We start from the raw sequence: 26733 nt of genomic DNA, 5'->3' as shown, positions 1-26733 counted from the left end.
TCAGGAGGGAGAGAGAGATGGGAAGAGGTCCTAGGGAACTTGAAGGCACCTGTGTGCTGCAAAGAACCAGACACTGCTGGCTGTGTTAATGCTGTTAGTTTAATGTTGACTGTTAATGAGGACGAGTCAGTTTGGAGAGGAGCACGCAGTATTTGCTTGGCGTTGTCAGCCTTGCACCAAGGTCCCATGCCTGCCAGCCTAGAATGCAGGGCACTAAGTAAAGCATCCCTGGCTCTCAGCTGCCACTGGGCTCCTAGTGTACAAGATCCAGGATGAGACGGGACTGTAGATAAAGAGAAGGTAAGAGTGGCGACCAGTCTGTGAGCTTGGGAAGGGCCGCCTGCCCCAAGAAGCCTGCAGTCTGAGCCTCTGTCAGGGAGGCAAGCTTCTGCTCACCTACAACCTGAGACCTGTCTTTTTGAGACACAAATCAGTCTTTCCATTGAAACGAGAGTTGGGGACAGTTTTTTCAAGTGGGAACAGGATGAAGAAAGTGAAGTATGGGTTCACCAGTTGGTGTAGTAAATAGAGGCTAGCACTGTGAGAACCCCACTGGCAGTGATGGCCCAGGCTCTGGGAACCCCTCATGTTCAGAAGCGTCAGAGCTGGGCCGAGCTGAGGACGAAGTTCATATGCTCTCCCCATGTCGCCCATCCATGGAGGAGGTCGAGCTGGGACGTGGAGGGCAGCAGGACTCTGCTGTCCCGCTTCAGCAGAACTGGTAGTTGTTAGGCTGCAGCAGGGGCTGGGCGATGTCCCCTGGCTCACAGCAGGCCAGGTGCTCACTGGAGCTCTCCTCTTCAGGCTCACTGCTGCTACCACCACTGCCACCACCACTGTCACTGCTGCTGCTACTGCTGCTGCTGCTGCTTGGCAGGTTAGCATAGTCCTGGGGGGAGAAGACAGCTGACGTTTATTCAGGCCCAGCCCAGCCTGCTCTAGCCAACCAGGCATCTACTCCACCCCTCTTACCTGCTCTCTCCTCTCCAGTCGGGCCTGTTCCTGGAGGAGGAAGCAGATCTGCTGGAAGGTAGGTCTTTTGGTAGGCTCCAGGTCCCAGCAGGACTGCATGATGCTGTATCTAGAAACAAAACAAACATGGCCCACGTCAGCCTCCTCAGGATGTCATCACACATCACTAGGGAGACATATCTAGTAAAGGACCCCCAAAACTAATCAAAAGTAAGTTGAAGGCTAGAGATTTGGCCCAGTGATACAGCACCTATTAGCATGCTCAAGGCCCCTGGGCTCAAAGTTTAGAACCTCAATGCAGTGAGGGAAGCCTGGCTCTGGCACCTTGTAGACAAAGACCAGGGCATGTACTCTTACAAGAATTACCCAAACCCTAGAGTTTTCCCCACCCCTGGGTTGAGTGCCTCTGCATACATGTTCTCCGGTGCAAATACAGGCTGGGCCATTTGGTATCCATCCTTCACCAGTTTGTAGAACTTGTTGTTCACTAAGATGCCTGGGTAGGGGTTCAGACCTGCAAAGTCCAAGATCATGTAAGAGACCACACTTGCTTCTAGCCTCCCCACCCACATGCCTCTCAGGCAGAGTGTAAAGGTCCCATCCCAGCTGTAGGAGAGCGGAAACCACTGGGACCCCTAGGGGCAGCAGAACGCAGTAAGTACACTTGGGCTTTGGGAGGCAACAGCCTTCAGCCCCTCATTACCTAGCACACACAGTCCAGTATGGACTTTGGAAGCAAACTGAACAAAGCCTGGGTGGTGAGTTGGGAAAGGGGTGGTGCCGGGAGATCACTTGGTAGTGCAGTTAAGGACTCAGCACAAGGGCCCTGTGCCCAGTCCCTAGTAAATGGGGGCTAGAAGGTGTCTAGTCTTCAGTAGCATGTAGGCAGGTGTCTAAGGGGCAGTGACATTCTAGGGCTACTGCAGGGCAGCGGCAAGGGAAGGAAGGACCCAGGAAGTGTACATCGGCCAGAGTGCACACAGGTGCTGCAGGGCTGGTTCAAGAACCCGCACCATTCCTTTGTTCCCGCCAGCCCTTGCTCTGTCTTGGACACCAGACATCTTTGACTAGATTTCATCCATGAGGTTCAAGGCACCAATAGCATAGGCAGACAGGTCAACCCTCGGGTGTGCCTGAGGCAGGCTTAGCAGCTCACCAAGTGAGAAAATCTCCCAGAGGAGGATGCCGTAGGACCACACATCACTCTGAACTGTGTAGACGCAGTCGAAGATGCTCTCTGGGGCCATCCACTTTACAGGCAGGCGGGCCTGACAAGACAGTACCAGGTCACTCAAGGGCTCTCCACAGCCTGCCCAGCCAGCTGCTCTCCCTCTCAGTACTCACATTGCCCTTGACAACATAGTTAGAGTCATTCATGATGTCCCTAGCCAGCCCAAAGTCCCCAATCTTGGCCACATGTCCGCTGGTCAACAGCACATTTCGAGCAGCTACATCACGATGGATGCACTAAAGAAAGCACAAGGATATTAGTCTTTTTATCCCTCCTTGAGGCCTGGAGGAACAGTACGAGGTCTTGGGTCCCTGATGAGGGAATAGACAGATAAAAGTTTTGGTAGTCTACAGTCTACTCCTGTCTAAACCTGTGCAGGCCTGAGGTCCGAGAGATTTTGATGTGGACAATTTAACATTTAGAAAGCCCCCCAGCCCTGTTTCTCAGGTCCCTCTAGCCCTCTGAGCCACAGAAACTGAACTAGGCTGCTACTACCTCAGAGGCAATGAGTCCCTGAGCAGTCTCTGGCCCACCTCAATACCAGCAGCTGCCACCTCCAAGTATACAATACCAGGTGCTTCCCCAAGCATTTGCATACATAATAGCCTATTAGGCCCATAAACAACTCCTGAGAATACCCACTTTTGAAGGCAAAGACCCTGAGGCTTACAGAATCTAAATTGTCAAAGCAAAGAGAAGAACCAGAAGTCAAACCATTGCCCCTTAAGAATGTTATGAGAATGGTGGTCTGAGCCCCAACATCCTTACAGCTTATCCAACAAGACTGTTTTATGAGGAGAAACAACTGTTGTCTTGTTTGCTTGGCTGAGTAAGACCATTGTTAAGCCTCTTTGTGGCCACACAGGGAAGCAGGCATACCAAGACCTCCAGGAGGAGCCAGCTTAGGGTACTGCTTCCTCCCACTGCCTTCTGAGGCCCTCTGTACACTCCTCCATTCCTTGTTGCTTCTCAACTGGGCCATCTCTCCTCCCCTTCCTCATTCCCACAGCCAGTAGGAATTAAGCTTTCCTCCACCCAGACTCACATTTTTAGAAGCAAGGAAAGCCATGCCCTGAGCCACTTGGCTAGAGAAGTGAAGCAGGTCCCAGAGCTCCAGCGGCCGGCTGGCCTCTTTGTCCAGATCTATAGTAGGAAAAGGTTATCAAGGAAATCCTGTCAAACCTTGCTCTTCCTCAGCCCCAGTCCCCGGGCCCTAGGCCCATCCACCCTTCTCTCCCCGCATCCTGGTACCTCCGTACCTTGCTTAAAGAAGGAGTCATTTGAGGAAGTCGAAACAGGCCTCATCTCCACATAGGTATCTACGCCCTGACTGGAGAAGCCACTGTCCCTGGGTAGGAAAGAGAAGGGGGAAATAATCCCATTGCTGCCTAGCCCAGGCACTGTCCTCCAGCTGCCCCATGGATTCCCTTAGTCATTCAGAGGGGAAGGAACCTAAAGGTCAGCTGAACGTCCCTCTCTGATAAGGGAGGCCCTATGCTACATTCTACTTGAGCAATCATTGTGCCCTGCTTAGCCACTCCCAGTGCCAGAGACACCCCTCTATCATTAGGGCATCACAGCCTGTTCAGAGTGCTTCATTGCTCCTGCGTGCCCCTGGGATTTCCTTCTGGTCTTTACTCTATCCTCAAAGGCAGGAAGAAGTTGTCTCTGTGGCTGCCCTGCTAAAATGTGAGTCCATTCCAGGCCCCTTCCCTGATCTCCCAGCAGCATTACACAAGTTAGCTTCTCATTAGTGGATGGCACTACGGCTCAGGGAGTAAAGGCACAAACTGCCAAGCCTGATAACCTGAGCTCAACCCCGGGGAGCCATCAGGTGGAAAGAGTGAGACCCAGCATATACACGTGCGTTACCAATCAATCAATCAACCAATCAATGCAAAAATAAAAATTTAAGATCACACAAGAATGGGGCTGGAGAGATTGCTTAGCAAGAGCACTTGCTCATTTAGAGGATCCGGGTTCGGCTTCCAGCACCCACACGATGGCTCACAACTACTTTTAACCATCTTCTGGCCATTGTGAGCATCAGGGACACAGGTAGTACTCACACAGACACACACTCATATATCCGCTTCTTGAAAAATTGCTTGGAGAAGTTTGAACATTCCCCATGGCCAGAACAGCCAACTCACAACATGAAGTTTGCCCAGAGCAGAGCATAAATTGGCTCAGGGCATCTAAGTCTCAGACAGTCTCTTTCAGTAGAGATCGTGTCCCTGTAGGTTTGGGTGGACAGGTAACACCCAGAAATACCCAGACACTCGCTATGGTGGCAGGCCATCTGAAGAAGCACAGTTCCTGCCCTGATCAGCCACTATGATGCTGATTAGCCAGCCAAAGCTGGTTTGTCAGCAGCAGCTCAACACCAAAATTTGCCCTCAGGCTCCCAGAAGAAGAAACTAGGATCTCCCATTAGTATCCACGGTATGATCACCATCTTCTTGTTCTGGAAACCATACTTCTATAGTAGTATAACTTGGATCCATAGGTCGGACCTGTTGCTTTGCCTGTCTGCACACTTGTAGAAGGGAGCTAGGGTACCTCCTCTCCCTTCAGCTCCCCCAGGCTCAGCAGCTGCCAATGCCTACACTATAAGGACAGTGCACACTCGCCTCATTCTGAGTGTGGGCTGCTCCCAGTAGTTCAGCATCAGGGCACAACCTACCATGACCCAACACTGAGACTCTAACTTAAAACAGCAGACTTAGCCTAGGTTCCCTCTCTGTCCCATTCATGGGTAACATGAAACTTGTTTCTTCCCTTCTCTGCTTCCCCATGTGGCTCTGTCCATAGCCTCTGGTGACTTCCAGGAATCCCAGAACAGCAGAAGATCCTGAGGGGTTCAACACTTTGTTGTCTGAACTGGAGACTGAGGCCTGAGTGAACCAGGAACCTCACTCTAGGCCACAATGTTTTGTTACCTCCATCCAACAACTAATAAACTCAGTTCTCTCTTCCCCACAGGGGTGTGTGTGTGTGTGTGTGTGTGTGTGTGTGTGTGTGTGTGTGTGTGTGGAGAGAGAGAGAGAGAGAGAGAGAGAGAGAGAGAGAGAGAAGACAGCCATGTGTCCTGCAGCCCCCACAGACATGCTGTGGGACAACCAGGGGCGAGCATTTACTCCAATTCCTCAGGAAGGTTATATGTCCATGAATCTATGAACCCGTCTCTCAATTGAGCTTTTCATCTTTGTCCTTCACATTCCTGAAACATGGCCGGTATGCAGATATTTGGGGAATGATGGGAATGTGTTGTAAGAAAGCAGAGTTGCCTTAAACCCGGGGGCAGGTATTCTTCATAGCCAAGATTGGGGTGGGGCCTCCCACCCTGGCCTCCTCTCTCTCCTGTCCTCTGCCAGCAAGCTACCTGCGCACATATTTCTTCTCCAGGTGGATGTTCTTGTAGCTGGAGTCCCCCTCGGGGTCCTGACCAGGACTCAGGCTGGGTCCCAGCATAGCCTCGGCCTTCCTTCGAAGGAAGTTGAGAAGGTCTCCGTAGCAGCAGTATTCGGTGATGACCAGGACAGGCCCTAAGGCAGCCAGAAGTGAGAATGAAAGAGGTGCACCTCAGGGCCCCACTGTCCATGCGAACAGGAGCCTCTGGCCTGGGGACCAGTATACCTGAGTCCAATCTTGCAAAAACTAAAGAAAACTTAGGAGTTTAGCCTACTCTAGTGTGACTGTGCTTGATTTAATCTCAGTTCTAGGAAGGCTAAGACAACAAGATCTCATCCTGGGCTACATAGGAAATTCCAAACAGGCCTGGATTAAAATAAGGCTGTCTCTCAAAAACAGGAAAATAAGAAAATTTTATCTCAAAAATTCTGTCTTTAGAGGAAGTCCAGGGCAGTTCAGTATAGGACAAAGCCACTTTAGAATGAAGAGGAGGGAGGTGACTTGTAGTCTTGGTGCATGTAAGTCTGGGCTTCTTAAAAGGTGCATTTGGGATTTCATGTTGCATTCCCCGTAAGTTGGCTCAGCAGGCTCCACACAGATATCTGCCTCAGCCAGGAGCAGCTCTTGGAATAGTAGGGATTTGGAGGCAGGGCCTTAGAGCAAGGCACTTAGAGCAAATGAGAAGGGGATCTTGGAGTCAGATATCCAGGGACCCTTGGATACCCAAGACCACCAGTCCTACCCCCACCCCATTTCTGCCCAGCTCTTACCTCCATGAGTACAGGCTCCCAAGAGGTTGACAATGTTCTCATGCTGTCCCAGGTGACTCATGATCTTCAGTTCTGACATTAGGGCCTCCTTCTCATCGGCATGAGCCGTGGCTGGGAGATGGGACCAAAGTCAGAGCAAGCAGGGGACACCCAGAGACCCAGATGGATCAGAGTCCAAAAGAGGGATGAGAAATGCAGACATACAAATGGGAGAGGGGGAGGGAGGGAGGGAGGGAGGGAGGGAGGGAGGGAGGGAGGGAAAGGAGAACAGATCCCAACAGGTTGAAAGCGTGTGCCTCTTGTGACAGCAGAGCCAGACTATTTGCAGCAGGCCCCACCCCCCAGTCCCATCACACGCCCCAGCCCCCTGCACCTTCCCCTACTCACACTTGAGCATCTTCACAGCCACCTTCAGCACTGCATCTTCTTTGCCCAGACCAAAGGCTGTGGCCTCCACCACCTTCCCAAAGGCACCAGCTCCGAGAGTCTTACCTATCACACACACACACAGGCTCCTTAGGTTCCTGAGGCTCACAGGGCCCCTGCAACCCCCATGTGCCCTATGATGGGAGTTCACAGAAAGCTGAGGTGCTCTCTCTCTCTCTCACCAAATTGCAGGTTGTTCCGGGGAAACTCCCACTTCTCATTGTAGGGCAACTGGGTAGGGTCGATGAAGGTGTAGTTGTTGCCCTCGTAGCTCTCAATGATCTTCCAGCGCACCTGATATTTCGGCTTCTGTAGAAGGAAAGAGAGGCATGGAGCTGATGAACAAGAAGCCCAACCTTGCATCTCACCTCCCAAGAGCACGGGAGGACAATCCAGAAGCTCTCAGCCTGCTATGTGCTGAGAGGAACCATGGCATCTTCTGGGCAGAGCATCAATAGCTAGACCGTGCTTGATTCTGCCTTATGTGACCTTCCCTTCTTCAAGCCTCAGTTTCCCTAGCTGCTCATTCGTATAAAGTGACTTCTGAAGCCCTTGATGACACTGAATCTGATAATTCCTGGTCCAAGATGGAGGGTAGACGTTGAGAACGATCCATTCATTCATGAACCTGTCCATTCTCTCATCCAAACAGTTGTTGGTGGTTTTGTTTTGGGTGCTAGGGATAGGGCCAGGGTCTTGTATATGCATAAGTACATACCACACAACTAAGCTATTCTCCAGCCCCACTTTAATTTTCAATTCTAGTGAAATATACAAAACAGAAAATGTACCGTCCAAACATTTTAAGCAAATGCCTCAGTAGTATTGAGTACATTAGCGCTCGATAGGAAACCAACTTCCAGAACTCTTTTGACCTTATAGAACCCAGCGGAGAGCAGTCCCCTACTCCCCTACTCTTTCTAGCCACTGGAAGACATGACTCTACTTTGTCTCTAATCATTTTACTGTTCTGGGTATTTCGTGTCAGCAGAGTCATGTGGCATCTTTTGGGACCAACGCCTTTCCCTGAGCATCATCTCATCACCTCAACTATGCTGAGGTCAGAATTTGCTCTCTCCTCCAGGCTGAATAATACAGCCTCCCAGACAGTTTACTGAACATGTATTTCTATTACGCATGATTAATTCATTATTGAACAAGGCAACCTCTTGGCCCCGTGGGGTTGACATTTGAGTGGCTAAGAGAGACATTCAGCTTAAATATATAGCTAGGAAATGGTCAAATAATACCTCGAAAGATGTGCAAATAGTGTTGGGTCTGTTATGGGGCTATCCAGGCACTTTCTGATTGAGACTGAGGCTACAAGTTGAAGCCACATCTGGCACATAATTTTGGTCAAAAGCTCCTGGCTAGGGAGGTTATTAGCCCTAGTGGGGAATACCCAGCTGCTGTTTTGATAAATGCATATGGTGGTGCCTGCCAATTAACCTTCTAAATAAACTTGTTTATCCCCATAGATAGTGCTGTTCTCGGCTTCCCTTAGAGAAGCTGCTGTTTGCAACAGTCAGCAGTTAACTGCAGACTCATGACTGACAAAGTGCTGAGAGTGAGCGATTGGTGGACACTGGGCCATAAAGGAGACATCTGCTTCGCTCCAAGGCTCAGAGGACACTATAGAAAAGAGCGTTAGAGCTGGAGCAGGCTGGAGGGCTAGGGAATACTGTCTTCGGGCATGACGTACCTGTTGCCTTGAACTTACAGCAGCTGTGGGCACCGGCCTAAGAACTGGGCTGGATTAGTCTTATCAACATCCTGTCATGGGGGAGGAAGAGGGCCACAAGTGCCCCCCTCCCTGAATATCTGTAGGCAGTTAATGATTACTGGGGGGTGGGAGAGACGTTTTCTTAAGTCGTAGAGCCCAATCTCTGTAAATAACTCACCCTACACTTCTATAAGCAACCCTAACGAAAGATATTAGAACATCTGCATGTATACAAACACACAAACACACACAAGATACATATACACGCATACACCCGCATACACACACATATGTCCACAAATTAAAGTGAAAGAGGAGTTTGGGGACAGAAAGGGGAACAAGGGTATGGGAGGGGGACAAGAGAGGGTAACAGGAGGTGAACGTGATCAATATTATAAATATACATTAAGTACATGTTTGAAGATGTCACATGAAACCCACTATTATATATTATACATAATCAATATATACTAACAAATGTTATTTTAATTTTTTAATTATTCTATGTGTATGGGTGTTTTTGCCTACGTGTATGCCTGTGCACCACAAACATGCCTGGTATCCAATGAGGTCAGAAGAGGAGATTGGATTTCCAGATTGTTTTGAATCAACTATGAGTGCTGGGAATTGAGCCTGGGTCCTCTAGAAGAGCAGTCAGCGCTCTTAACCTCCGAGCCATATTTGCAGTCCCAGAAACAAATGGTTTAAAACAGTTGAAAAAAAAAATAACATCACGAAGCCTACGAAGCAGGGTGACAGGGCAGAGGGTGATGTACAAGTCAGGAGAGTCCCTGAGGAGCCAGGGAGGGTTCCAGGCATAGAGCACACAAATGCTGGGCAGTCTTGAGATGGGCTCAAGGAGACCCTGTGGCTTTGGAAATGAGAGGGGAACTTCCATGCAAGGTCAGGAGGCCTCTAAGACAGGAGCTATCTCCTATCTCTAGGGAGGAGGAAGGAGTGCTGAGGAAGAGTCCTCTGACAAAGGGGGTGCCCTGCACATTACATATTCTGCTGCCTCTCCCCAGTTCCCTCTCAGGTTCTCAGGAGCCTTTCAACCCAGGTAAGTTGGCGTCTGGACAGAAGGGAGTAGACACGTCATCTTTCCCTGCCCCAGGAGGAGCTGCATGAGAGAATCATGTCAAGAGCTGCCCTGATGGAGTACTGATGGAATGCCACATTTACGGAACAGTGGAAGCTAGGCTGGGGTAATGAAAGACACCAAGACCTTGGGTCCACAGACCAACTTGTATTCAGTCAGGCCTTGTGGACAGGGACTGGGCTGTGTCTAGCAACCAAGGGTTTTTAGCAAGAGGAGCTAAAGGATGCGTGAATTAGTGTTGGAGGAGGTAGCCTATTGCTGAAGTCTTTACATAGCTACACGGAAGATCTTCCAGCTGGATCTTTGAGAGAGAAGGCTATAGTTAGGTATGAGGAAGAACATGCCTAGCTGGGGATGAGGGTGCACACTGTGATTCTTGGGAAATGGAAGCAGGAGGATCAGGTGTTCAAGGCCAGCCTTAGCTACAGAGGGAGTTTGAGGCTATCCTCAAAGCTATAGAAGACCCAGTCCCCAAAACAACAAAACAAAACCAACCAAGCAAACAAACAAACACAAAGCAACACTTCTAGCAACAGCAACAATAAAGCCTGTGTGTGTTATGGCAAAGTGGCTGGAGCAAGATCTGGATGACCCCTCCTGTTACTTCCATCTCCAGGAGTCTCTGTGGCTGCAACTGTTTTTCTCCTAGCCACTTCTGCTTCCCCTGTTCCTCTGCAGCTGGGCTGAGTCAGCCCTCCCACCTCTGCTAGGACAATGTTGGAAGGGATGGTGTGTAAGGGGGAAGGGAGGTTCAGCTGGAAGCTCGCCTGGCTGAATCCATGATATGACTACTGAGCCCCTGCCAACCTCAAGAATTCCTTCCATCCCTAGCGACTTTGGGGGCCCGTCCCTGTGACGGTAGGGTGGTCTGTCAGGTCCCTTCCTAGAAGGAGGGATGACTGGAATGCCAGCCACAGGGGCTTTCCTTTCTTGGGAGCTGGGCCTAGCTAAATCTTCACTGCATATCAATCCACCAGTTGCTCATGCTAGCCCTAAGCTGAGGTTCTCCACTGATTCCCTGACAGATTGAAGAGGGCTTGCAAACATCAGATCTTGGCCACCCTCCCCATCAAACCTTTGGTCTGTGGGGGTAGGCATTGAGTCTGTGGATGGTGTCGACCTGAGTACATCTCACTGGAAGCTTTCCAGACCCTCCTCCTCCTCCTCCTCCTCCTCCTCCTCCTCCTCCTCCTCCTCCTCCTCCTCCTCTTCCTCCTCCTCCTCCTCCTCCTCCTCCTCCTCCTCCTCCTCCTTAAATTTAGGCCTGGGCCCAGAATCTGTTCAGTGGTCTCTTTCTGAGTCTATCCTTCCCTTCTCTCTACCCATCATCCTCTCTTTCTTCTCCCTATCCCCGGGGCCAGCTGACTCAGGTCCTTTCCCCTTCCCCTGTGCCTTCCCCACTGTTGCGGTTTTTCTGGGGGGACAGAAGAAGATGACTCAGCCCTTAGCAGAAGCAACCCTTCCACAGACAGGCCACGTCTCACCCAGACGGGGGATAAAGACAGGTGGGGCCACAAGAGGCTGGCCAGTAGAGAGCTGCTGACTACCTTGCCTCTTTCAGGTCTTTCTTTCAGGAGCACTTCAGTCTGTGGGCATCAAAGGGTGAAAGGGAAAGGACAGCCTGAGGCTGCCAAGTCCCCTGGCTTTGGCCTACACAGAAGCAGTTACATTTCCTGGATGGGAAATGAGAAGGTATCTGGAATGATATATTTAGAAAACGGTGCTGTAGAGAGAGCTGAAGTATCCTAGACCACCATTAAATGAGGCCAGTCAGTCAAGGCAGAAAGAGCTGTGGGATCCTGGTGGGGCACCAGAGACCGCTTTTAGTTCCACATGAGGAAGGACTTTGTGTTTGTCCAAGGATAGGTATCCATGGCAGTGACTAAGTTATGTCTGGGTGGCAAGTAGCACCCAGAAGCCACTTTGGTGTGTGGTCAAGGACATGCCAACTTTAGCCACACTCCCATCCCACCATGCGTGAGCTAACTGGATCTGCAGGCAACTTCCTCCTTGTAAGGAAGCACACTGACCGCTGTCTTTGACACACTACCCCTCCTCCATACATACATGTTGGAGAATTTTGGTAACAACCTGCCACCTTGAACTCCATTTTACAGATGGAGAAAGGAGCTTTAACATACCCACTGCCTTATAGTCCCATAGGCAGAGACAGGCAGGGACAGGCACCTTTTAGGCACACCCTCATTTTTACACCTTCTCCTGCCCCCAACAGGAAAGCCTAGGGTTACAGTGTTAGGAGCTCCTTGGTGCCAGCCCATGTTGACACACAGAAGACTCCTACTGAAGAGCTCTAGTTGCATAACAGCCTGTCAGAATAAGCAAACATGAGCAGGGGCCATTTACATTTGGCTTCTTTGGGTTCCTGGCCCAGCTCTGCTGCCCAACTCACCTGCTTGTACTTGTACAAGAGCAGCAGCAGCAGTAGTACCAGCAGAGACATGACAGATATACAGGCCACCACCACTGGAGTGAACAGGTACTCATCAGGGAGCTGCTTGCTTTGTCCTAGAAGGGGAGGACAGAGGAGTGAGCAGGTGGAGAGAGGTGTATGTAGTCTCACCCTGCTGCCAGTGTTCAGCCACTGCTTGCACACAAACCCCAGTGATAGGGCCTTATCTCTCTCTCTCTCTCTCTCTCTCTCTCTCTCTCACACACACACACACACACACACACACACACACACACACACACACACACACACACTTGTGGGCAGAAAGGCCTTCTGGGAGTTGCACCTATATCCTCCTCGGCTTTCCTGCAGTTTCCCTCTGTGTCCTTAAGAGCTCAGCAGCCTTCTGAGTCTGAGGGGCAGCTCAGGGGCCCCAAGTCTCACCTTCCTGACCTCTAATCCTAGTTATCTTGATGTTGTAGGAAGCAGAGTTCATTTCCATGCCCAACTAGGAGCTTGGGTCCCTTAGTAGACCAGTGACAAATTAGGACATCTCTGAATATCTCAGGTTTGTCATCCTTCCAAAATGGAGGAAGACAGGACTTTGCTGCTAGAGGAGTGAGGAGCCAGAGGTGATGCTTGGTACAATAACAACATTCCTCACAATGGTTGCTCCACCACTTAGAATGGCCACAATCAGCAGTGACACAGAGCATTCTCAGACAAAAGGGGCAACCAGCCCAGCAGCAACTGCTCCAGGTTATTGACTGGAGGACAGAACAGACATAATCCCTCAGCCAAGTAGAAACCAAGGGTCTACCCTGTTCAATCTGGATTGAGAGCTTTGCCCAGGCTCTGACAAAGTAAGTGCCTTCTTCTGAGTGAGACAAAAAACGGTACGAGCTCCATGTCATCACTGGGCAAACCTTTGCACAGTGGCCTTCAGTGGGCAGGACTGTGTCTCAGGATTGAGCAGGGGCAGGGAACAAGGAGGAAGCTAGAGAGAGATGGAGAAAGCATCATTTCTAGCCCTGAACTTGGGATGAGCTGAATTTCTTCATCCAATTCCTCTCTCCCTCACACAAGAAAGAACAGAAGCCAAAGGATCAGGCTCAGCATTTCTCTGTTTCTCAGTCCTCTCTTAGTCTCTGACTGGATCGCTTTGCCTCATTCTTTTTTCCCCCAACTCCCTGACCTCCTTTCCTCATCAGTTCCCAGTGAAGGACTCTGGACCTCTCCATGTAGTTGTGCCTGGAGCTCTGTGACTCAGGATCAGCCAGGGTGACCCAGAGGTGAATCTCAGCATGGTTAGGAATCCCTGGGTGAGAGAGCAAGCAATCTCCACATGTCTGATGTCCATTCTGGCTGAGGAGGAGGAACGATACATTACCTAGGGAGATGGCCCTGAAGAACTGGGAGCTGTTACCCACATTGTTGTGGGCTCTGCAAACATAAGTCATGTTGTGCTTTAGGGTCCCAATGGGCAGCTGGCTCTGAAGGATCACTCTGTGGAAGGGCTTCTGACTCAGGACTTCAGGTTGTGTGTCATCCCAAACCTGCGAGGCCTGGGCCTCATCACACCTGGAACAACAGACTTTGATTCAGGGCTTCAGAGTCTTCCATATCAACATGTCCCTCCCAGTCATGGGTGCCCCACCCAGAGGCTCAGCCTAAGGAGGAAAATCAAGCCCACTGACCTATCGGTGTGGCCCCTGCACTCCATCCATGTCACGTTGGGCTGAGGATACCCAGAGACATCACAGAGCAGGACATCAGAGCCGTTCACAGGTATCCATGTAACACTGACTTCTGGGGGGTCTGAGGAGGGAAGGAAGGGTGGAGGAGGGCAGGATCAACCTTAGGGGCAGGTTTTCTGTCTCTTGACCACCTGGCCTGAACCTGCTACCCAGACCCCTCCCGGTACACCCAACCCTGGGCAGCCTGTCCCTGTCACTCACATCGCAGGGTGAGCTCAAAGGTCAGATTATTCCAGCCTGCCTTGTTTTGTGCCATTAAGGAGTAGCGGCCGGCCTCCAAGGGCTTTACACGGTTCAGGTGGAGTTTGAATGAGTAGCTGCAAGACAGTCAAGAGATGTTACTGTTATCATCAGGTATCCTGTGCAGGACAGTGGCACATCCTTTGTTCAAGGGTCAGGGCACAGAGGCCTTGTTTGAGCCAGGTCTTCAGAAGTGTACCACGGAGACAGGAGAAACCACCTACCCAGGCCTTCACTGTCCTCTCATTCTTTGTCCCCTGCCACTGAAGGTTTATTAGAGATGATGTTTACAAGGTCCTGGGAGGACAAGTCCCTCCTCCTTCTTACCACTGGACCAATTGTTCACAAACACCAAGCTCCCTACTGAAAATCCCTAATATGCTAGCCCTGTCCTAAGGGTGATAACAGAGAGAAGAGACAGCACTACTTCTAAGCTGTGTAGCTACAGAAACCAGTGCTCTCCTTGTTGGCTGTGGGACCTTAGACAGGCGCTCAACTGCTGTGGTCTTTCTTGGCTCTGACAGTGGTGCTGACGGTTTTTATGTTTGTGTTTTGTTCAGTTTGGTTTGGTTTTTTGTTCACAGGCTTGGCCGGAGGGTTGAAGGGATGTGTGTTTAGAATGCTGGACAAGAACCCAAATCATTATAGGGACTTAATTTAATGGTGTCCCTTATTACAGGAAAGCAAAAGCTGATGCAGAAAGTCACCTTTGACTGATTCCGGGTAGTTTCCTTACTTTCTAACTGAGAATGTGCCTATTATGAGTGTGGTTGTTATGTTTGAGACATGGTCAGACACAGCCCAGGCTGGCCTCGAACTTGCTCTGTAGCCTTGAACCCCTCATCCCTCTGCTTCCATTGCCCATAACACACACGTGCCCTCATGTCCAGCTAATGAATGCATTATTTAGGTAATAAACACATTTTACAGGGCTAGGGAGATGGCTCAGTGGTTTGGAGCACACCCTCTTGCAGAGGACCCAGGTTTGGTTCCCAGCACCAACATGATGACCCACAACCCCCAGTTCCAGAGGATTTTGGCACCTTCTTCTGACTCTCCAGGTACCAGACACACAAGTGGCACACACATATACATGCAAGCAAAGTATACACATAAATTAAAATAAATATTTAAAATATATTCCTCCCCCCCCCAATCCCTAGATAAGAGTTCCTCTGTGTAGCCCTGGCTGTCCTGGAACTCACTTTGAACTTCAGGCTGGCCTCAAACTCAGAGATCCACCTGCCTCTGCCCCGAGTGCTGGGATTAGAGGTGTTACAATACATTTTTTTAAAGATTTATTTATTTTATGTATATGAGTACACTGTAGCTGTCTTCAGACACACCAGAAGAGGGCATCAGACCTCATTACAGATGGTTGTGAGCCACCATGTGGTTGCTGGGATTTGAACTCAGGACCTCTGGAAGAGCAGTCAGTGCTCTTAACCACTGAGCCATCTCTCCAGCCCGTTACAATACATTTTAAGATTTTGTTTTGTTTTGTCTTTTGTTTCCCAAGACAGGGTTTCTCCATGTAGTCCTGGCTGTCCTGGAACTCACTCTGTAGACCAGGTTGGCTTCAAACTCACAGAGTTCTGCCTGCCTCTGCCTCCCAAGTACTGGATTAAAGGTGTGTGCCACCACCGCCCAGCTTAAGACTTATTTTTATTTTATGCATATAAATGTTTTGCCTGCTTTTATGTGTGTGTACCTGGTATGTGCCTGGTGCCCATGGAGGTTAAAAGGGGGTATAGGATCCACTGGATCTTAAATTACAGACAGTTAAGATTCCGAAATGGACCCTAGTCCTTTGCAAGGCCAGCAAGTGCTCTTTAACCTCTCTAGCACTGATGACAGAGAAGTACCAGGTTTTGCTTGGACAGGGTCTACACCCACTGCTAGACTAAATTTCCCCTATTGAGAAGGCAGTCTTGGACTGGGGGTTGGCCCACCTAACAACCTTTAGGCCCTGGGTTAGGAGAGTAAAACCCTTAAGGACCTGGTTCATTCAGAGGTAGGTAGCACAGCTCTACAGTGGAGGTCATGTGACTATCCCAAATTCTGAGAGTAGAATGAAGTAGAGGGGGCTTGGAGGAAACATGTATCCTGAAAGTATCCCAGAGCCCAAGAAGAGGGCTGCTAGAAGGAGGCTCTAAAGAAAATTACTCCTTCCGCAAATGGATGATTGCGTCCCTCTGCCCCCTCCCCATGTGAATTTGGCAGGTGCCTCCTATGATTGTTTTCTCAAATACATCCTGGGGTGGGAAGTCATGATCATTTCCTACATTGGCCATGAGAAGGACAGATGAAGCTGAGAGGTTCCCAGGGACCCTGACAACATGGACCCCCAGAAATGGTAGAGTAGCTGAGGAAAATACTGGGCTCCCTGGTGACACAAGGCGTGGACACACACACACACACACACACACACACACACACACACGTGTGTGTGGGCTGACAGGTGGTACCTGTATGTGGTCCATTGGGTTCTAAACTCAAGATTGTGTGGGTCTTCAAAGAACGGCCCTAGGTAGGTCCAGTTGTAACGCTGTAGGCCAGGGTAGGCATCTGCAATGACTGTGAGGTCGAGGTTCTCACCCACAGACACCTCCTGCAAGAGGCTCTGCTCAGAGGTCAAGTTTAAGTAGGCACTCTCTAGAAATCAACACAGGAGATCCGGGTTAGTGGGGAGATGGCCTTCTTCATGTGTTCACTGGACCACCCGCCCCTTGACCCAGTGTCTGAGTATATTTGTACACCAGGTTCATAGCCTCCACCCCAGCCAGGACTCACCTCTGCCACCTCTTTTTCCCACTGCTGTCTATTCATCCACTCAACTGTCCAAACTCTTCCCACAACCTCAATTAACTCTGGACTCATCACCTTGGACCACTGGGGAAGCCTAATTTTCTCTCTGCTCCTCTCCCAGAACACCAGAACGTCCTGTTGACCCATCTTACCCAGGCTGACCAAGCCTTCCAACTGTTTCTCACCTCCTCCAGGAGAAACTCTAGGTCTTTACATGGGATCTCAGAGCTGTTGGACACTACCTGTCCCGCGCGACCTCGCCAGCAAGAATACGCGGGAATACACGAATCCTTCTGTAGCCAAAATGCTTATTATTTATTAATAATAGAGGGCGGCGGGGCGCCAGCATGGCGCGGCTTATATACACCCTAGCGAGGCGCATCCACACCTGATTGGTCACTTACCCATGATCTCATTAGGCACGCCCCGGAGTGGGCAAAGACCTGACACGAAGGCACTCTTGCACATGCGCACACAGTTAACTTCCTGAAAGGAAGTCGGCTGGTGTGGCGGAGGCCAGCGCCATCTTGTGTTTTGTTTTGTTTTGTTTTTTTCTTTTCTTTTTTTTTTCGGAGCTGGGGACCGAACCCAGGGCCTTGCGCTTGCTAGGCAAGCGCTCTACCACTGAGCTAAATCCCCAACCCCCAGCGCCATCTTGTAATGGTGAAACTATCTCGGCCTTCCACGTGGGGCGCAGTGGAAGCCAGCGCCATCTTGTGGTGGCGAATGTTATTGCGACCCTCTACAACTACCTGCCCAATTTACCTCTCTGACCTCATGTGGCACCTCTCATCATGCCAACACAACCCCATTGGTATGAATCTGGCACGTAGAGCCATCTTTTTTAAATATTTTATTTTATTTTATTAATGTGAGTATACTGTCACTCTCTTCAGACACACCAGAAGAGGACATTCAATTCCATTACAGATGGTTATGAGCCACCACATGGTTGCTGGGAATTGAACTCAGGTCCTCTGGAAGAACAGTCAGTGCTCTTAACCACTGAGCTATCTCTCCAGCCCTCTAGAGCTATCTTCATGGCACAACAGTTGCTCCATGAACTAGAGCTCTCTTGCCCAAGTGTCTGAGCTTGCCCTCCATCAACTTCAAGCCTGAACACACATCTGGGCAAAAGTTGAATGAGCACACACATTTATGGCATTGACTCCTGAATGCCTGCACTAGGAAGCATGTTGGCTGGTGGTGTAATAGGAGGACAACCTTTCGTGAGTTCTGGCTCTCTTCCCTTTACCTTGCAGCGTTTGGAGGAGCTCCGTGTGTGTGTGTGTGTGTGTGTGTGTGTGTGTGTGTGTGTGTGTGTGTGTGTGTACGCGCTCCAAGGCCACTAAGTCATGCTTCCTTCATCTCCTCCCTCTGACTCTCAGTCAGACATGGGTCTGTTAGCAGGCCACACTGCTAGAGCATACGCTGAGCCCCTTCTCCCCATGTAGAACTGCTGTGTAGTTGGCTTCTCAGCCTAGAATACCTCTGCTTCCAACTCAATAGCCAGGCAATAGGACATCTTAAGCCCATCATTCTTCATCGTTGTGGTTGGCACCCTCCCCACTTTCTATGTCTTAGTCTACATCCACCATTGTGGCTGCTCCCAGCATCCCATCTCTCCTTCATCCAGCACCAGGGTGAGCCTTCTGATACAGTATTTGCTTGCACACTCTAGGACCTCGCCAGAGCTTCTTCTAGGTTTTCTAAATGCTCTTGTTTACTATTAATATTCTCATTTTTTTCAGGTAAAGGAATTGAGACACAAAGAGGTTGTTCCATATAATGTTTGGCAGAGCCATGTTTGATGGTGTGCAGAAGTGTGTGCTCCTGACTGCCAAGTCCCTTCTGTGCAAGCCGAGCCCTGTGGAGACCTCAGCCCTGACCTCTCAACAGGGCGGAGTGCAAATTTTCCACCCACTCTGCTAAGGCTCCATCACCACCAGGCTCCTGCCTCAGCTTCACTCCCGCATCACCATTGCACCCACTCTCTATTTGCCAGGTGGGTTCTTAGCTGCTTTGGTGTCTCAAAGATGCTTGGGCTCTCTTCCCTTGAGGCTTGCACGCAGTGTATCTCTTCTAGATGCTCTGTTCCCTTCCTTTCTCACTGAGGCCCAGCAGCTCCCTGATCATCCACCTTGGCCCAGCTTAGAGGCCCCAGTTAGAGGGACCACTGATGTTTAAGGATACAATCATGGCAGAGAGGCACTGTCTGCTGGTGTGTTCATATGATACCCTAATGCTCAGAAATGAGTGACCCACATGAGCTGCAGTAGGGAGCAGCTGGGCACCGATCCCAGCCCAGAACAGAATACATTAAAGTAAACCATGACCCATGCTCTGCTGGAGGAAGTTGAGGGTCTAGGAAGTCTCCTAAGACGAGGCTCCAGGATTAAGCCGCCCTCTTTCCATCATCACCTTCATCTCCCGACAGTCACAGGCCTCCCCCATTGCCTGATGCTCACCCACCACCTGGAAGTTCATGGTGGCCGTGTTCGAGCCAGCTGCGTTGTTGGCCACACAGGAATATATGCCAGCATCTTGGAAGTCCACAGCATTGAGGTTAAGAGTCAGGACCTTTTTATAAGCGTTGTCTTGGAAGTCACTGTTTATGGGGATTTCCAACTGTAGACAGAAAGAAATGAGATGTTTTCGACAACCCAAAATTGTTTAGGATCTGAATTCAAATCCTCCACCTCTAAAACCATGCTCTGCCTGTGCATGGCAAGGGACTGAACTCTGAGTCTCAATTGCTTCATCTATAAAATGGGAGGAATCTCAGGCCCCTGCCCCTCTGTTAAAGTGAGAGTGGGTAGACTCACAAAGCAAGGGCTCAGGGCTGGAGCTGACACACGACTTACATGGGGGTGAGGAATCTAAGAGGTAACCTCTCCATTCCTTCCGAGGGACTCCTCATCTTCCCTCTCACTCAGTCTTTCCGAAATAACCACCATGCCTCCATACTTCTAAGGGAGCCTAGGAATTCCTCATTCTGTCTGCAGGGAGCTTTCCACAAGCTTCTGCAAAGGAACAAGCTAATCCCAGAAAGGGTTAGATTGCCACCCCTAGCAGCTGGAGCCAGCTGCTGTTGGCACGGGGTCTCAGACCCCTATTCCCTAGGCCACAGCCATGTCCCCAGCCCAGAAAGGTAGTTTGAGGTGAAGATTCCTTTGCTGAGAGGATGGGCAGATTTCACCTGGCCATCTCCTACCCCCAGGGACTGACCTTGGTGTCTCCACGTTTGAGGATAACGTTGAATTCAACTTCTGAGTGAGTGGCCGAGCACACGATCTGGGCAGCCTCCCCTCGAATCCTCACCAGCTTAGTAGGTTCCAATATGATGTGTGGGGGCCCTGGGTGGGCTGAGGCCAGAAACACAACCCATGAACCCCTAGATTCTCTGCTCAAGCTTCCATCATTCTCCCAATCCAAACCCTGGAGGGTGGCCCTGATACCTCAGTGTTCCCAACAAGCAAGTCCCCAGGAAGAGTCCGCTTTCTGTGTTACCCACTAACGCTGCTTCCCAGAACTGTTCTCAGCTTCCTGCCTCTCATTTCATCCCCCTCCTGGCAGCCAAAGTCAGGTCCCTTTCTTGGGCCCCTCACCTGTGTAAACATTCACCCTCAGAATAAAGCCAGTTCCTGACTGGACATGGTAGCACACACCTTTACATTTAGCACTTAGTAGGCACATGTAGGAGTTCTAGCCCAGTCAGAGCTAAATAGTGAGACCCTGTCTCAAAAATAAGGGGCCATGGGATGCTTGCTGTATACTCCACTGCAGCTAGAGGTCCATCACAGGGTAGCATCTGCCTTCTTTCCTATAGTCCTTTGCTTTCTATGCCTTGGAATGGTATCTACTCTTGTCCTGTCAATTTGGTGGTAGTGGTGGTGGTGGTGGTGGTGGTGGTGGTGGTGGTGGTGGTGGTGATGGTGGTGGTAGTGGTGTTGATGGTGGTGGTGGTGGTGATGGTGGTGGTAGTGGTGTTGATGGTGGTGGTGGTGGTTATGGTGGTGGAGTTGGTTGTACGGTGTTTAGTATGCAGGGCTGTGTATTAAACCCAAGGTAACTGTTCTTCTACTGAGCTACATCCCCAGCGTGTGTGTGTGTGTGTGTGTGTGTGTGTGTGTGTGTGTGTGTGTGTAACATAATTCTTATATGGAGATTCAAAGACTACCTTGGAGAGTCATCATGTAAGTCTCAAACTCAGGGATCAAACTCAGGTCTTCAGTCTTGGCAGCAAGGATCTTTACCATCTCACTGGTTCTTTAACAATCTTTTAAATTCCACTTACATATGTGTGTGTTTGTGTGAGTGCACACACATGTGTGCCTGCATGTGGCCACAGTGCCCATGTGGAGGTCAGAGGACAACTCCCTATAATAGAGGTTCTCTCCTCTACTACGAGAGTTCCAGGGATCCCACTTGGTCACTAGCCTTGGTGGCAAGTGGCTTAACATAACAAGCTAGCCCCTGGCGTTTTTTTGTTACTGGCTGTCATTATATAGCTCAGGCTGTTCAATGCTGGGAATACAGATCTCCTCCACTACGCTCAGTTCCAACTGGTGGCCGTTAGCCCCAAAGTTCTTCAGAGAGCTCGTGGGTAGAAGAATTACCCTCCCCACTACACCTCACCCTGGCCTTTCCTGGTTGCTTCTCCTACACAGCCTGATCAACCTTCTATTCTGCCTTTCTAGTATAATGTCTACTGTAAGTAGATGCTGCTTAGCGCCATGCCTGACACACAGAAGTCACAGAGCAAGCCTAAAAATTAAGCCTAGTATCCTGATGGGTGAAGACAGCCTGGACCAAGACACATGGAGGTCTACCTACAGGGAGGATTCATTTCCCAAATGCTCTTTAGCCAATTGCCCTGGTTAGCTCACCACAGCTGCCCTCGTGGTCAGATTCCCACCCAACACACCTCCCCCCACTTGCCCTGGAGAGAAACGAGCAGTTGAAAAAAGAGAGAGAGCCGTTTCTGTCCTCCCTCTACCCATGCCTGGCTGGGTTTTTCTCATCCTACTTACCTCGATTCACCTTAAGCCGGATGCCAATGGAGGTGGATTCCCTAGCGTTCACAACAGCCTTGCACATGTAGGTATGACTGTCAAGGAATTTAGCCTTGTGGATAATGAACCCTCGCCATGGTAAGAAGGAGTAGACCGTTTTGCGTGAGACTGGTCTGCCCCACTCCCTCACCAGTGAGACACTGTCCTTCAGTGTGGGGTCAGTGATCAGACAGGGCAGCACAGCTTCCTGGCCCTCAAACACTGTCACCTCCTGTGCTAGCAAATTCCAGGGCCGGACAGGATCTGGGAAGAGGAGGGGTCAAGGTGACAACTGAACATTAGTGACGGGAGGATCAAAAGCCTGGGCATTTGCCCCAAGTCACACTGTACTGGACCGTTCAGAGAACGGTTGGCCTCTGGAATCAGGTGCTTCTAAGGCACTTGTTGCTACGTGATCATGGGTAAAAGATTCAAGCCCACCAAGGCTCTGGAGAATGGAGGTAATCATAGAATTTACCTCACGAGCATTAGCACTGCTGTAGGTGCTTAGTCATGACCAATGCCAGTGGCTAGCCCTTCTGCCCAATATGGCGAGTTTAGAGTTCTCACCTTTGACGTACAAGTGGATGGCGGTACTGCCCCGCATAGGGTCTTCAAGCTCAGTACAACGGTAGGTCCCAGTGTTTTTGAAGGTGGCGTTTTTTGTGATCAGGATGCTTCCAGGAGATTCAGAGTCCAAGGTCCAGTAGGGAGAGATGGGGCCATCCCATTCCACACTGCCATTGCTCACACATCGCAGGGTCACTGTTGCACCTGGCTCTACAACCAGCTCTGGGCCACTAGGCTCGATGACAGGGGCCCCTTGACCTGGAGGAGGTGGCAGACACAAGTGAGGCCTGGGATGCACCCCAGGTGTTCCCCAACACTGGGCCATGCTTTGGAAGGGATAGTTCTGGTATGGAAATGAATCTGTATTCATAACTCTATTGACATCTGCCATGCCCAGGGGGCTCATCTCTGAGACTGGCCTGGGCACCTCCTTAGCCTCACATGTAGGCATCTCCACAAAACTATGGCAGCCCAGCTCTCTGTATCATTTCCCACCCCAGGAGAGGGCTCCATCATTCTCATGTACAAAGCGGGCTGTGACTGCATGCAAGCAATCACATGTAAGCAAGACAAGTTTCAAATAAGCAACTAGAGAAACAGATGGCCAAGCCCTGACTTTTCATTCGGGAAAGAAGAAAAGACACCTGAGTTCTTAGCTCAGAAGAAAGAAAGAGCTTCCAAGCGTCTCCTGCTGTCCCATTCCTTTCATTGGAGCATCAGGTCCCTGCACTGTGGGGTGGCCTGAGGCCATCTGTCCATCAGAGCCCTTGGTCTTTTCACCCACAAGTGCAGACAATGAGCCCATTTCCCCACCATGCTAAGCTGTTCTGGTGCCAGGAAACCTTTTGCCTCATCACCTGTTCCAGTAAAGTCTCACAGGGGGCTTGGATGCCACACTTATGAATGAGACTCCTGAGGTGCCCAGTCTGCCCTCGCTTCTCTGGGCCTGTTGGATTTCTTGGCAGCTAATCTCTTTTAAGGAAAATTTGCTTGAAGGAGAAAGGAGAACTCAAAACCCTTGTCAGGTCTTCGGGAAGGAGGCTCGTTGCCTGTGTAGTGTCAGCATTTTTTCCCAGGCTTGAAATAGGGGTAAAGGGGGGAAGTGAGAACTGATTCACAGCCTCTGAGGGCCTGGCAGGCACCCCTGGCCTGTGTGGGCGGAAACACATTGCTGGCACCCGGCTGGCCCTGGTTTCCGCCCAACCCATGGCCCTTCTACACTGGGGTTCTCACTTCTGCTTCCCTGGCCTCCTGGCCATTGTCCTTCTCACACAGTGAAGGACTCTTGGAGAGGGGGGACAATGTACTGGGTCTCAGAACACACTGTGCACAGCCTGTCTGTGCCACTGTCTTGTTTGCTGACCCCACAAGTCAACCCCTCCTACACAGTGACATGGCAGCCCCAAGGGCGTCAAGTCCTTAGCGTATTCCAGTGTTTCCTATCACCACTCTCAATGGGTACTACACACACACACACACACACACACACACACACACACACACACACACACACACAGGCTCCAGCCCAGAAATGGAAAGTCTCCTCTCCTAAATGACTTCAGCCTGGTTTAATGTCTGCTCTAATTCAAACCTACTAGAATCGTGGATCCACATGCCCAAGCTTCCAACCAGCTGGATGTAGAACAGAGGAGAATAGCGCCACTGCTGTGGCTCTCCTGGCAGTGATCAGGAGGAAGAGGCACAAGCTATTTCACCCTGGACTCACATTGACTATAGCTAGGGACTCTGACAGTCATTGACCCTCTGGACATCAGTGCTCCTCTGACCCATGAGAACAATCTCAGTGGTCACCTCGAGGGCAGCAGAGCATGAAAGTCCTCTTGCCCTGGCCTACTGTCCTCATACCACATTGCTAATGTCTCTCTTGTGCCTGCTACATGGGACCTTAACCCTTTACGTCACAGCATAGGACTTTGGGTTCTATGACTCGGCTCCTGCCTTACCTCCCAGACACTGTTCCTTTCCCCAAGGCTACTCTGCTCTGCTTATCTTTGTCTCCTGTCGTGGCCTCCAGGAAATGTGCTCTGGGAGAGGCTTCTGTCTTACTTCTCCCCAGCCTGTTGCCCTGGATATTTACACAGAACAGGGCTGAAACATTCCACGTAAGCCACACGGTGTTCTCACTTCCCACTGGCATGGTTGACGGGAGGGAAGCCCCACTCATCACTACCTTCTCTTGGATGAGCACCTGATGGCCACTGAGCCCCTGTTCCTGTCCATTCTCATCTCACATCTTCTCTTTCAAATTCTCCCCATGACCCAAACCCTCTCCTCTTTGTACTTGCAAAATGGACCGTCAGCTCCAGGAACTCCCCAACCTCCTGCACTCATGACTGACCACCACTCAAAGAGAAGAGACCAGTCTCTCTCTCAGTCTCTCTCTCTCTCTCTCTCTCTCTCTCTCTCTCTCTCTCCCTCCCTCCCTCCCTCCCTCCCTCCCTCTCCATCACCTCCCCTCTGTGTGTGTGTGTGTGTGTGTGTGTGTGTGTGTGTGTGTGTGTGACTCTAAGTGATACAACACCATTCCAGCTCCCACAAAAGCCCCCATGGTCCCACCCACTCATCAATAATCAGCCAGGTTAAAACCTTAGGCTTCCCACTGTTATCTCCCACCTTTTCTTCCTTTGGAGCTGGACACTGGACAGACAGATGCATGCACACACACAAACACGCACACACACGCACGCAAGCATGTATGCACTCAAACTCAATGCCCCACAAGCAGCCCTCAAGATAAAGACTGAATAAGCAGTGAATCAAAATCACAGGATTTTCTGGGACGTGAGGAATAACTGTTTCTTCCTTAGCTGAGTCAGGGCTGCATTAACATGCACATCTGTCACACGTCCTTCAGTGGTATTCTTAAGAATGCGTGCTTTCTAATGCATACCAATCCCATTCTACTAGGAATGTGTCAGTGCACAAGCCACTGAGTTCAGCTGAGCTAGCAAAAAGCCTTCAGTGGACTGTCATCTCACCAGAGGGCTAGAAGTACCAATTCCCCCAGGGACCAGAGTGAGACTATCCTTCCCCACCAAGTCCCATCTTCCCTCAAGGCCTTTTCAAATAAGCAGTGGGTTGGTATAGAGTGTGTGTGTGTGTGTGTGTGTGTGTGTGTGTGTGTGTGTGTGTGTGTTAGGCCAGATGGAGCCTAGATGTGATTCTTGGGCCATTCTGGGCCATTCATGTTAGTTCTCACCTCAGTCAGACCCTCTCCAAGATGGCAGTTTTAAGCAGCTTCCCCTGCCTGAGAAGTTGGGGGAGATACCTAGGAAGCCAGTGTCTGGGGAGACTCTCTCTGGCCTTTCCCCGGCCCTGCTCTAGCATTCTTATTTGCTTAATCACAGGATTTCTCGTTCACCCATGTTCTCCTTCAATTCCTATCCAAACTTTTCACCCTGGAGCCCTGGGCTAGAGAGGCCTCTTCTTTCCTCTACCCTGACCCTTTCTTTCATCCAAGCCTTCTAAGAAAGGGCCTTTCTGAGCCAGGTCCTACTTAACCAGAGCCTGCTGGGCTGTCCAGCTGGTGGGACCACTCAAGGAAGAGCTGAAAAGTTTACTGAGTAGCCCGACTCACAAGATTTTCTCAGAAATGTAAATCTCAGTCCTACCAAGACCTGTTAGAATCCACCTTCAAGGAGACTCCCAGGTAATTTCCCGTGTGCACAGGAGACAACCAAAAGCATTGCTCTCAAGTTGGGCCCACTACCGCCCTCCTGCCTGCCAGAAGGTAGATGTGGATGGTGGTCCTGAAAATACCAGGGCCACACTCAGAGCACACTGTGAGTCAAAGGTCAAGCTGAGACAAACCCACAGCACCAGCCGGGCTGGGTCCACCCACACTCACCTACTCTTCTCCCCAGATAAAATCTGCACTCCTATGCCAGAGAGGTGGAAGCGGAGAATGGGACAGCGATGCCCTCTTTGTAACAGTCCCCGAGCATCCCTTTTTCTGCCCTTACCATGCCAAGCTGTGGCCAGCAGCAGGACCAGAGGAGCCCCCAGCTCCATAGCCTCCAGGGGTTAGCGTGGGACGATGCAGGTTGGAAAGTCGGCTGGGCACAGGGCTCCCAGCTGCTAACTCTGTAGGGATGGGAACAGAGGAACACGTTCTTGTCTGTTGTAGTGGCTCCTCTTCCCCTTTTTTAGGTTGGCTGAAAGGGAACTACAGAGTTTGGAAATATTGGGTCTCTAGAAGAAAACAAAGTGCACACACACACACACACACACACCAGAGG

General features: G+C 50.5%; 1 protein-coding gene across 3 annotated transcripts; it reads right to left on the bottom strand.

The window, feature by feature from the left end:
- Positions 1–80: 80 nt before the first annotated feature.
- Csf1r (colony stimulating factor 1 receptor) lies at positions 81–26733 on the bottom strand. 3 transcript variants are annotated; one of them, NM_001029901.1, is made up of 24 exons: positions 26458–26506; positions 26343–26373; positions 26205–26244; positions 24226–24286; positions 22475–22732; positions 21884–22168; positions 20079–20215; positions 19319–19478; positions 16511–16697; positions 14004–14119; positions 13743–13863; positions 13436–13626; positions 12046–12161; positions 6996–7122; positions 6775–6879; positions 6388–6498; positions 5589–5751; positions 3463–3551; positions 3249–3346; positions 2317–2439; positions 2129–2240; positions 1387–1486; positions 973–1081; positions 81–889 (listed from the first exon to the last, which is right to left on the bottom strand). In NM_001029901.1, exons 1-24 carry the CDS (start codon positions 26504–26506, stop codon positions 710–712), a joined length of 3069 nt encoding a protein of 1022 aa, NP_001025072.1. In that variant the 3' UTR covers positions 81–709. The 3 variants fall into 3 exon arrangements, with proteins under 3 accessions (NP_001025072.1, XP_006254875.1, XP_038952764.1); XM_006254813.5 differs by lacking the exons at positions 24226–24286; positions 26205–26244; positions 26343–26373 and having other exon boundaries at positions 82–889; positions 26458–26733; XM_039096836.2 differs by lacking the exons at positions 21884–22168; positions 24226–24286; positions 26205–26244; positions 26343–26373 and having other exon boundaries at positions 82–889; positions 26458–26730.

This window comes from Rattus norvegicus, chromosome 18 (assembly GCF_036323735.1).
Source record: "Rattus norvegicus strain BN/NHsdMcwi chromosome 18, GRCr8, whole genome shotgun sequence".
Classification (NCBI taxonomy): Eukaryota; Metazoa; Chordata; class Mammalia; order Rodentia; family Muridae; genus Rattus; species Rattus norvegicus.
The sequence above is the reverse complement of the archived record's forward strand: the minus strand, read 5'-3'. Positions and strand labels throughout refer to the sequence as shown.

Excerpts from the sequence above, each read along its gene's own strand:
- Csf1r (NM_001029901.1), bottom strand. The coding sequence starts at position 26,506 with ATGGAGCTGGGGGCTCCTCTGGTCCTGCTGCTGGCCACAGCTTGGCAT. Across the intron at positions 7,123-12,045 it reads TCTTGTACAAGTACAAGCAG|AAGCCGAAATATCAGGTGCG; the intron begins GTGAGTTGGGCA and ends TTCCTTCTACAG. Across the intron at positions 2,440-3,248 it reads CTTTCCTTGCTTCTAAAAAT|TGCATCCATCGTGATGTAGC; the intron begins GTGAGTCTGGGT and ends TGCTTTCTTTAG.